The sequence below is a fragment of the Primulina huaijiensis genome, chromosome 3, assembly GCF_012295235.1.
Source record: "Primulina huaijiensis isolate GDHJ02 chromosome 3, ASM1229523v2, whole genome shotgun sequence".
NCBI classification, from domain to species: Eukaryota; Viridiplantae; Streptophyta; class Magnoliopsida; order Lamiales; family Gesneriaceae; genus Primulina; species Primulina huaijiensis.
In genome coordinates, this window is record NC_133308.1 from 6,918,726 (window position 1) to 6,929,917 (window position 11,192).

At 34.2% G+C, this 11,192-nt stretch overlaps 2 protein-coding genes across 5 annotated transcripts; one reads left to right on the forward strand and one right to left on the reverse strand.

Annotated features, from left to right (window-relative positions):
* Positions 1 to 508: 508 nt before the first annotated feature.
* On the forward strand, positions 509 to 2,898 carry LOC140973413 (transcription factor MTB3-like). Of its 4 annotated transcripts, none has more exons than XM_073436170.1 (2): positions 509 to 673; positions 1,222 to 2,898. In XM_073436170.1, exon 2 carries the CDS (start codon positions 1,325 to 1,327, stop codon positions 2,819 to 2,821), a length of 1,497 nt encoding a protein of 498 aa, XP_073292271.1. In that variant the 5' UTR covers positions 509 to 673; positions 1,222 to 1,324; the 3' UTR covers positions 2,822 to 2,898. The 4 variants fall into 4 exon arrangements, with proteins under 4 accessions (XP_073292271.1, XP_073292272.1, XP_073292273.1 ...); XM_073436171.1 differs by having other exon boundaries at positions 534 to 673; positions 1,093 to 2,898; XM_073436172.1 differs by having other exon boundaries at positions 539 to 673; positions 1,100 to 2,898.
* A 4,476-nt stretch (positions 2,899 to 7,374) lies between these two features.
* Positions 7,375 to 10,324, reverse strand: LOC140973414 (F-box/kelch-repeat protein OR23). Its single transcript, XM_073436174.1, has 2 exons — positions 9,220 to 10,324; positions 7,375 to 7,886 (listed from the first exon to the last, which is right to left on the reverse strand). Exons 1-2 carry the CDS (start codon positions 10,149 to 10,151, stop codon positions 7,595 to 7,597), a joined length of 1,224 nt encoding a protein of 407 aa, XP_073292275.1. The 5' UTR covers positions 10,152 to 10,324; the 3' UTR covers positions 7,375 to 7,594.
* Positions 10,325 to 11,192: the final 868 nt, after the last annotated feature.

Consider the following 11,192-nt stretch of genomic DNA (forward strand, 5'->3'; position numbering starts at 1 on the left):
CCCGAATCAATCTTTTGATACCAAATAATTTTTTATAATTAATTAAAATATTATTTAAGATTATTTTTTTAAAAAAAAATTATAGTTTTTCCCCTCTAATTGGAGGTGCCGTTTTCTTTTGTTATATTTCTGGAATAATTAAATTTAATATCTCTAAAGTTTGTCATATTCTAAAAAAAAGTTTTAATTACATTGAAATGTTTGTACTTTTAAACGTAATTGAACTTATTTCTTAATTTTCGCAAAACTCAAGGGATGAGTAGGTCTCTTGTGAGACGGTCTCACGAATCTTTATCTGTGAGACGAGTCAATCATATCGATATTCACAATAAAAAGTAATACTCTTAGCATAAAAAGTAATATTTTTTAATGGATGACCCAAATAAGAGATTTTACCTACGAAATTAATCCGTGAGACCGTCTCAAAAGTTTTTGTTATATTTGTTTTACATTTCTTGAGATTAAATATAGTGAGATTTAATTAAGCCTAATACAATAATTATATCATCTGCTATATGGATAAACATCGTATATTTGTAAGGGAACAGAAAAAGAAAAAAGGAAAAGAAAAAGGACAATACGATGGGCATACGGAGTGTTCAGATCCGAAGAACCAGGTGAAGTCACATTAAACACGAGCGGCGTCTATGAAAACCATGCCACTGAATCTCAGGTAATTTGACGAAACATGCTTTTGTTTCTTGTGTTCGATGCATTTCTCCTGATTTCGTCTTCTCGCGTCTATTTCTGACTTCTTGTAACTCTCTTTCTTTCTCGGACTTCAAAACTGGATATATACCAAGATTCATCCCACTCCAATCACTTGGGTTTTCTTTGGTTCCGTTTTCTGTGTCTGGTACATGAAATTGAAGTGTCAATGCTTTTGATTTTATTTTCGAGAAAAAGCCTAGTAAAATTGATTTCTTGGGTGGGTTTCTTCTAATTAGATCGATCGCCTTTTTCTGTTTGGGAGTAAGTGCTGCTTTCTTGTACAACCTTTTTCTTTTTCCCAGTAAGGTTGTGTTTTTTATGGTGTCTCCTGTGACTTTTGATTTCATGTTGCTCAAAAACTTGTTCTCTGTACTGACCCAGAGTATAGGGTGTTCAAGATTCCAAATTTTGCTGCTAGGGTTTATGCGACATTTTTGCAATGTGTCACGGAGCTGTTGAAGATCTCGTAATTGTAGTTGTGTTTGATCGAGTTCGCGTCTTTGTTTTCAGACTTGTATGTAAAGCAAGTCGGTTATTTTTGAGGGCCCGTGTTGGAATATATTGAGAATTACTCCCATTTAACATCTGAAAGTTGAGTTCTGTGTCATTTGTGATGGGGAACAATTTTTGGTTAAACGAAGAGGAAAAGGCTGTTGGGGAAAGTGTATTAGGCAGTGAAGCTGCTGAATATTTTGCTTGGTCCGCTTCGAATAATGTGTTGTCGGAGTTCTCTGCATCTGGTGGCGATCTGGGAGTGCAGCAGGCACTCTGCAAGATTGTGGATGGATCTGATTGGACATACGCCATTTATTGGCATGTTTCAAAATCAAAATCGGGTAAATCAGCCTTAATTTGGGGGGATGGGCATTGTAGAGAACCAAAGGAAGGTGAGGATTCTGAAGAAAATATACCCAACGAGGGAGATAGGAGAAGACACGTGCTTCGAAAGATTCTTTCTTCTTTTGGGGGATCAGAAGATGAGAATGTAGCAGTGAACTTAGACCAAGTTTCAGCTGTCGAAATGTTTTATCTCGCGTCCATGTACTTTGCCTTCCCTTTTGATAAGCCGTCAATTCCTTCCCAGTCATTCAATTCAGGCAGATCGATTTGGGCTTCTGATGCAAAAAGCTGTTTGGAACGGTACCAATCAAGATCATATCTAGCAAAGTTGACTCATTTTGAGACGGTAGCGTTTGTTCCATTGAAATCAGGAGTTGTGGAGATTGGTTCGAGAAAATCGATACCGGAGGACCCCAGTATTATACAGTTAGCCAAGGCTATAGTTGTTAAGACAATTCCCGTTCAGCCAAAACCCGTTCCTAAAATTTTTGGACGAGAACTCAGTCTTGGGGGTTCGAAATCAGGTCCAATAGGTATTAGCTTTTCGCCGAAAGTGGAAGATGATTCTGGATTTTCTTCAGAATCTTGTGATTTACAAACAATTGGAGGTGCTGAACTTTATGGGAACTCCTCAAATGGGCATCGAAGTGATAATGGTGAAAATAAAATGTTTACGCACATGAATGAGATAATAGTAGGTGGATCGAACTCACAAATCCTTGGGTCTAATAACGAGCAAATGAATGAGGATTCATTGATTCTGTCTGATGAACGAAAACCAAGAAAGAGGGGTCGGAAACCAGCAAATGGAAGGGAAGAGCCGTTGAATCACGTAGAAGCAGAAAGACAGAGACGTGAAAAACTTAACCAGCGTTTTTATGCATTACGGGCCGTAGTTCCAAATATCTCGAAAATGGACAAAGCTTCGCTTCTTGGTGATGCAATTGCCTATATAACAGATCTTCAGACTAAGATAAGGATCCTGGAAGCAGAGAAAGGTAGTGTGAATCATAACCAAAACCAGCAGACTATACCAGATATAGATTTTCATGAAAGGCATGAAGATGCAGTTTTACGGGTAAGCTTCCCGCTGGACGCCCACCCTGTATCTGAAGTTGTAAAAACATTGAGAGAGCATCAGGTGATGGCCCAAGAATCCACCATTTCCATATCCGACAGTGGTGAAGTTGTACACACATTCTCGATTCAAACTCAGAGTGGCACTGGTGAACACTTGAAGAAGATGTTAGATGATGCTCTATTGAAATGAAACAGCTGTAGTAAACTTGCCGATGTAAGATATACCTTGATTTTCATTTGTATATCTGTGTTGTGGGGTGAATGGCCCATTGTTGTAGAAAACAACTATATGTAATTTTTACTCTTATATTTGGCTTAACGTTCCTGTAAAACATGATTCAGAATTCGCATGTTCTTTGGTCATTTTTGTCTTGAAGATTAATCTTCTTTACAACAATCGTAAGAGGAGGAATTAACCCAGTAGAGCATATATATATAAAAAAATATTTAGCGTATTTTAAATTCTTGAAGAATCAAGAAAAATGTTATTTGAAAACTTTAAAGAAAAATGTTATGATGAAAGCTATAAATTTCCTCAAATCTTTATAACCATAAATGTATTTTATTAATTAGTGTTGATGGATTAGTAAATCATTTTTTCCCATTTAATACAAGACTCGTTAAAATTTAATTATTTTAACATATCATGCATGCTCTATTAAAAAGTTGAAGAACACAGAGTATTTATCTCAATGAATCATAAAATTTATGAAAAAAAATATATTTTACAATGGGGTTTCTATTTTATTGGAAAAATTATTAATAACTTCTCCACTAATTTATATGTAAACATTTTTTAGATAAAATATTATTATATAATTATTAATTTCAAATAAATTATATTTCATTTGGTATTTTAATTTTATGCAAATGTATGCTCTAAAATTATAGTTAAATTAACTTTGAAGTTTGAATATGATAAGTATTTATGAATATGAATAAATATAAACAATATTCAAATTATAAGTACTCAAAATATTATATAATAATATAATTATATAATATAATTTATTATTTAAAAGTAATACATTAATGAATTACTGAACGTAATAATTAATAGCCATAATTATACACAGATATCTTGCTACGTTGTAAATTTATATAATTATTATCAAATTATCATACATAAAGAAATATGCTATAACACGTGCATCTGTATATGAATACTAGGTAAATCTAACATATAATTAAATATTACAATAAAATAAATAATCTAACATAAAACATTTTCAAATGAAACTATTACATCACATGAAAGTTTTATATATACTACATATATACATCTAACGTATAATTATAAAACATAGCATGCTCGTAATTCTATACAAAATATATAGCAATAAGTTAAATTTTCATAACATATACATATATATAATATATAACATATACATATATGATGTGACTTCGTTGAAATGGATGAGCCGGGTAAGGAGCTCCAACGGGTCAAATCAATAATTTATAGTTTTTAGGGAATTTGAGTGAAGATAATGGCTTCAATAGCACCTACAAACAATGAAAGGAACTCGTGAATGAGCGCCGGAGGGGTGTCCGGCGTGGCCACTCCGATGCTTAAGTCAGCAGGTTGAAGATGAACACAAGCAATATTTGGGAGAAAATATGTATAATGCTTAAGAGTTCAAAGATTTCAGAATCAGTAAATGAGAAAGATACCTGCTATTTATAGGAGAAAATAGGGTAGGTAAATCGTGCTAATTGTAACGACAAAATAACTTAAATCCGTACTAAATAGCGACGTTTTATGTTAATTTGTTGCTAATTAAGCATTTTTTTAGTGTATTATATGTATTATATATATACATTAATACATACGATTGCATGTTGTTAATTGCTGAACTTTATAACATTTCATTACAAAACTACAAATTCATACATAGAAAGAACAAAAGAACGAACAAGAAAAAACATTAAAAAAATATATGCTTGGTTCTTGATGCTTGAACCAAACAAAAGATTAAAAGAAAAACATGATCTTAAAATCCAGAATTAATCTTGTCAGTCGTGGTGTATACATGTTGAGACAGCATAATATTTTTCACTTGAATTGCCAATTAGCAGCTTTATTTACGATTACTACTGGCCACACCAAACTGAATCATATTTTGATTTGGATATGCTTCAGCTGGCCCAGGAGGAGGAGGAGAAGGTGGGCTGCCGCCAGCGAAGTTCCGCTCGTTGATGGCTGCGAATTTGCATGTGCCGGTGCCTGTGTTGGGGATCCATGTGCATGGGTTCGGCGAAGGCGTTCGACCCTGCAACGATTGTAACAGAAGATTTTGTCCCTTCAGCATCCATTGTTCTTCTTCTTCGTCCAGAATTCGAGTTCCTTCGCATGATTTCATGTTAAGTAGGAAAAATACAGATATAATAGCAAAGATAAGTATTCCCGCAGACCTGATCATCTTGTTTGAGTGGAGATTATATATGCTTCGTAATTTATAAGGTTTTTTTTTTTTTTTTTTTGCAGAGAGATTTTTTTTTGTGCAATATTTTAAAAATTTGTGAGTGATGGAATATGGGATTTGTGTGTATATATATAGTATATTGAAAAGGTGTGACTTGAATTTTTCCTTATTAATTTGTGCACAGGGATTTGACTGTTGACTGGAATGATATGTTTTTTGAGAGAAAAAAAATATGAAATTGAATTGGTCAAGAGCGGAGAGAGAGACTACTAATTATATATAATCAATTGTTAAATTTTTTTTTTTTTAGTTGATGAAAAATTGGTTTCTAACTATTTGAAAAATTATATAGACGTTATCACAACACCTTTTCCAACCAATTTATGATGAACTGGTACGATATCACAGATCTTTATTTATGATATATATCAACTCTGTCTATAATAAAAACTAATAATATTAGAATAAAAAATAATATTTTTTCATGTGTGACTAAAATAGAATATTTGTCTCACAAAATTGACTCGTGAGACCATCTCATATCAGTTTTTGTGGTTTAAGATTATATTTGTTGGCAATATTGAAACAGATTCATTTTGAATGGAGTAGAGTATTAGGATATTTTCAACTTATTATAATGATATATAGTTAGTATGGTCTTTAACATTGATTCAAAATTGAGCGGTCGCATAATACACAGCAAGCGCGCACATTCAAGCAATAAAACGCGTTCTATTCTTGGGGTTTACTCTAAACCTGATAATAAATTTATTAAATTTGAGGCAGACTTGAAAGTTGAATCGGTAAAATTATATCTGATGACATGATCTTGAATTGACCATTTGGATTATATAATTCTATCTCATCGTTTCGACATTTATGTTTTATCTTTTAGAATTTTGGTTATCTATGTTATCGAATTTTAGTCTTATTTCAATATTTTTGTTTTTTTTTTTGTTAATTAATCATCTTTCTGACACGATACTGATGGAAAATAATGTGACACTGATTGTGTCAATGAAGTGTGTAGTGACACATCAACATTCTAAATAAAAATTACTAAAATTGTCAAAAATAGAAAGATATATAACTAAAATTTAAATTTGATAAAAAAAATCGTTAATAAAAAAAATCATCAAAAATGCAATTTTCTCCCTTTCTAACAACATATTATATATCGATTGCAATATTGAATTGATACAAAAAATCATGCAAGTGCAGATATCGTAACCTGCACTTTTTCTATTTAAGTCTATTTTTTTCCCAAAACTGAAATAAGCCAATGGAAATCACCAAATTCGGTCATGTATGCTGAGCTAGAAAATAAATTTTGAGATTTTGGTGGAAAATTACCTATGTTTCATTTTTTTAAAAAAAAATTCTACCTAAGCAAATAAAATAAAATATTGATTTAGTTTTTTTTAAAAAAATTACATAAACTACTTCCCACCAAAATATTCAAATTTATTTTCCAATTGAGCATATCCGGTTGTTAGCTATTTTCACTGACCAATTTCAATTTTGGTAATAATAAAAAAAAGAACCGAAATTGAGAAAAAATACAAGTTACTGAGCAAAGACTACAAATTGACTCATAACATGATTATAATTGAAAAAAGTGCTATTTACATTAACAAAATATAATTTTCCACCCAAAAATCTATTCGATAATGAATTAAAAAATATACACATCTATGATATGAGATTTCGATAAGCTTTTGAAATCTTGGTGGAAGTTTTGCCAAAACAAACTGAAAGTCCAAATTAGTTTCAGTATGCCAAAATTTGAACGAAAATTCAAAACTATGTGAATAATTGATTACATTAACGAATAAAATTTCATATTAATGACACGAATTTCCCACTGGTGATTCATGAATTTATCACCGAGGGAGATATAGATAGGCTTGGGAAAACAAAATTCAGTATTCATCCGTTGGGGGGATTTAAACTTGCGGCTTTGAAGATTTTGGCCTCAAATTCATCTTTGTGCTGAACTCAACCTCGTGATTCTTGTTCTCACCTTGATTTTCTTGGTCCGAACCAAGGCATTAATTATATTGAGGAAATTTGATTTCATATTTGAGTTGTAAACCATGAATTTAACTAATACACGTTTCGCTTTTCACAACATGACGTTATTTTGAATGTTTCCATATGGAACAAAACGGATTTTAGAAGCCACTAAGTATCGTACGACCATATAAAATAAACGAACTTTCGGAAAATACTGAAACGTTTACATCTTCTTACATTTAAACATTAGTTCAGAAACATCAACAGGTGGAAATCGAGTTTCTTGTTGGTCAAGAATGATGCATTTTAAACAAGAATGTACTATATTGAAGAAATAACATAAATGTTCATCAACTTACATCCATTGGTATAATTTTTATTCACATACTCCCCCAGAACCATTATCCTGTGCAGAAAAAAAACTAGCCGAGCTGTACATTTTTTTAACATACAAACAGCATTTGAACATAGCAATGCCATACAAAGACAACGACATAGCTCCATAATCGTCATGTAATATGAATCTACAGTCTAATGGTGCACATCACCGCAGTTTTGAAATCTAAGGGGGGGAAGGGCGGCTTCGCAACGAGGGATCTCCATGTCCTCGTGACAGGATGGTATATTTGTATAAGCAATGCGGCCGACCTCTTATGTTGACGAGATCGCCTGCTTTCTGTCGTTGAATCATTTATGTTCAAAAGGGTAAGCAAGTGCAGCTCCCCATCTAATGCAATAAAACCAACCGAGGAATCATCAGAGGCTCTTTTAGGTATGGCAGTCTCCATTGTCCAACGATTACAAATCATATTGTACCTGTATCAAACAAAATGTTATCTGAATAACTAAATTGGTATAATCATAAAGCAGTAGAACTCAATACTTTCAATATATTGATTTCCTGCTGTCCACTCATACATATTGTATGGACATACAACCCAATAATGGTTCCAAACACTCAAATGTCACGAGTGTGCATGACTTGAAAGATCGTGAATACAAGGTTTCTTCGGCAGAAAGTACTTGTTTCGAATAGAAATTGTCAGCATAATATATCATGTGTATAGAAGACAATTTGTTAAAATTGGTAGTGCTGTTACTCGATCGAAATTTTGTAGCAGTCATTAATATTAATTGTGCCTTCGTGTTGGACAGTCTAGAAAATCAAGGTAAAAGTCAAAGATGTAGGAAACACTAGAAATCAAGAGGATCTCATAAATGAACACCACAAGAAAATCAGCAAGAGAAAACTGGATCTTGTAACAGAGATAATGATAGCATTTTGCTGACTTCTTATGGTATCAAGCATAAACTTGTTTATACATCTAAAAAGAAACACTTCCCAACCACTTCGACATCTCTGGAAGCTCTCTCCCCTCCTCTTTTCTCATCCATTTTGATGCACATGAGCTACATGTTTAGGTGTTTTCAGGAAGGTCAAAGGTGATTGACCATTTCATTTTGAACAAAATTTTTCCACACAGAAGCTTAACAACATTTTGACCAAGCAACATTCCTTAATTCGGCTACCCATGAACTTAACTCATCATCCCAAACACACCCTTTTTCTCTAATCTCTCCTCATGAGCATAAAAAAGATCAACTTCAACAGATTAGTAAGGACCAGCAGCACAACAAACATCTTCCAGTACCAGCTCTAAAAAAGAGTAATCTAGATTAAAAAAGGAACTAAATCTGAGAAGGAAAACTACAAATTTAATGTGAGATAAGAAGTCAGTCAAGGATGTCTGTCAGCTAGCTATACGATTAAGCAACAAACTAAAAATGACATATACATAGCTGGAAAGAAAGAGTCGTAAAACGTTTAAGTATCCATATAGCACAACAGATACCGAAAGGTCAACAAAGGGGTAAAGAAATTCTAGAATGTTGTGTGGATGTATGAATGCAAAAAATAATCATAGGACTGAGTAACAAAGGTATACTTAAACTGAAACAAGCATGCTCAAATGAGTTCTAAAAGCCTTGAAAAACTATTATCTTAACCAGGTAAGGTAGTGCTCCATTGCAATACTACATCCAGGAAAGTGGAAATAAAAGTAGCATCTCCAGTCTACTGATAACGAAGAACTTTGAAGTCTAGTAAACGAATAATACAATATCACAGCAAACAAAAGTGTAAATTTACCTGAATATTTCACTCCTGTCGAGCATGAAAATCCCAAGACCATCCTGGCCACGTCCCTCCACCACCACAATTTTCCCCAGTCTCCTTCTCTCCCCTTCCTCCCACATATCTCCAAGCTCCTTCCATTTACTGCCATTTTTCAACTCCATCACTACCGCATCTCTATAATATTCATCTACAGGGAACACCCCTGAAACTGTTCTCGATTCCCCGTATCCTCCCATTACCCAAAACTCCTTGCCAAGAAAGAACCCAACACACCCAGCTCGAAACCTCGGTAGCCCATCTAAAGCCACCCACTCATCCTTTCCAATATCATACATCTCCACCGAACTCATCCTACTTCCTGCTGCCCCAAACATCGTGTGCCTAGAACCACCCCCCGCCACCACAATCTTCCCCAACTCCGGGACCGCAGCACAAGCAAAGCTGCCACGCGGGGTGATCATAGGGGACAGTAATTCCCAAGAGTACGTCGAAAAATCAAAGCGAAACGCGGATGAGGAAGGGGAAGGGCGATCAAGGGGAAACGACCTGGTATCGAAGAGGGATCCACCGAGTACATAAAAGTGGGGGCCCACTGAAACGGAGATGAAATTGGACAACCCATAAACATGGGGGTTGCAGGGCATAGGTGGAAGGGGGCACCACGAGAGGTTCTTCGGATCAAACAAGTAAGGAGAGAAAATCGAAGGGTCTTGTGGGAAAATACAAAGTAGCTGCGGTGCAACAACGTAATTCTGTCGAAGAGAAATGAGGGTTTTCGATGAGAAGAAACGTCTCCATGATTTGCAGGTGGATTTGAGGCGTGCGTGGTGAGCATAAGGGACAAAAGCTAAAATCAACGCCCCCAAATCGTTGGGGAGGCCGGGGATTAGGGTTATGGCTAGGTTTTGAACTCCGATATCCTCCGACGACGAAAGGGGGGCCATTTATTGATGAACAAGCCACCAAGAATTCGGAACCCAAATCAATTCGTTAGCACCAAATAAATTAATTAATTAAAATAAAATATTGCTTCCCTCGATCCGATGAAAGCGAGAAGCTACATACAACCGCCAAACCGTAAGGTACAAGTGCCTGCGTCGCAGAAAAGAAGCAGCACACTCTAATGGCGGTTTCTTTATTGACCACTAGACTTATTGGTCAAATAATTTTTTTAAAAAAATATTTAAATATATTTAAACAGTGTTATTTTTTATAAATGAAGTTTGATAAAAATTATTTTTCCAAAAAGATCTTGTAGGTTAGATATGCGACACGTGTCTGACTTTTTAGCTTCATCTTCTTTTATTAGCTTTTTATTGATACTTTGTGCATATAGATTGGATGCATTCTTACTAAAATTAAATTTATTTCAATAGCATTTAAATTCAAGGGATTTTGTATAAAAATAAATGGGTAAACGATTTCACAAATTCATATTCGTTTAGATATATTATGTAAAAAATCTGTCACACAAATACGATGGATCTTATGTGAAAAAATATGTATAAATGTGACGGTAGAATAATAATGTTTAAAACATATAAAGAGGGATATGTTTTAAAGTTATTAAGTGGAATTATGTGTCAAATTTCTTGGTCCATAATTGTCATTTCTTGTAGGCCCGACAAAAATGGATGTTTAATATGAATTCTAATTGGTAAAGATGACACAATTTAGGATCAATAGAACATCTTGTTTGGGCTAAAAATTAAAATTAGACAAACCCAAATTAAATTAAACAGACACATGTAAATTATGCAAGCTCATCAAGTATAGCAGATCAAATCCTATTAATTTAAACTGATCACGAGACGTTGAGAGGGAGAAGGTCGTGGGAAGAAAGATAAGATAGATCGTGGGATAAATAGTGGAAGAACATGGATCATGGTGGAGTAGAGAAGGATGCACAGTTGCTAGAAGAAAAATAATCGGCCGACACATAGAAGGGACACAACAATCTCTCGCACAACTCCAGGCAACTCTCT

Coding starts and splice junctions, on each gene's coding strand:
- LOC140973413 (XM_073436170.1), top strand. CDS start 1,325: ATGGGGAACAATTTTTGGTTAAACGAAGAGGAAAAGGCTGTTGGGGAA.
- LOC140973414 (XM_073436174.1), bottom strand. CDS start 10,151: ATGGCCCCCCTTTCGTCGTCGGAGGATATCGGAGTTCAAAACCTAGCC. Junction 7,887..9,219: donor GACAGGAGTGAAATATTCAG/GTAAATTTACAC, acceptor TGTTTGATACAG/GTACAATATGATTTGTAATC.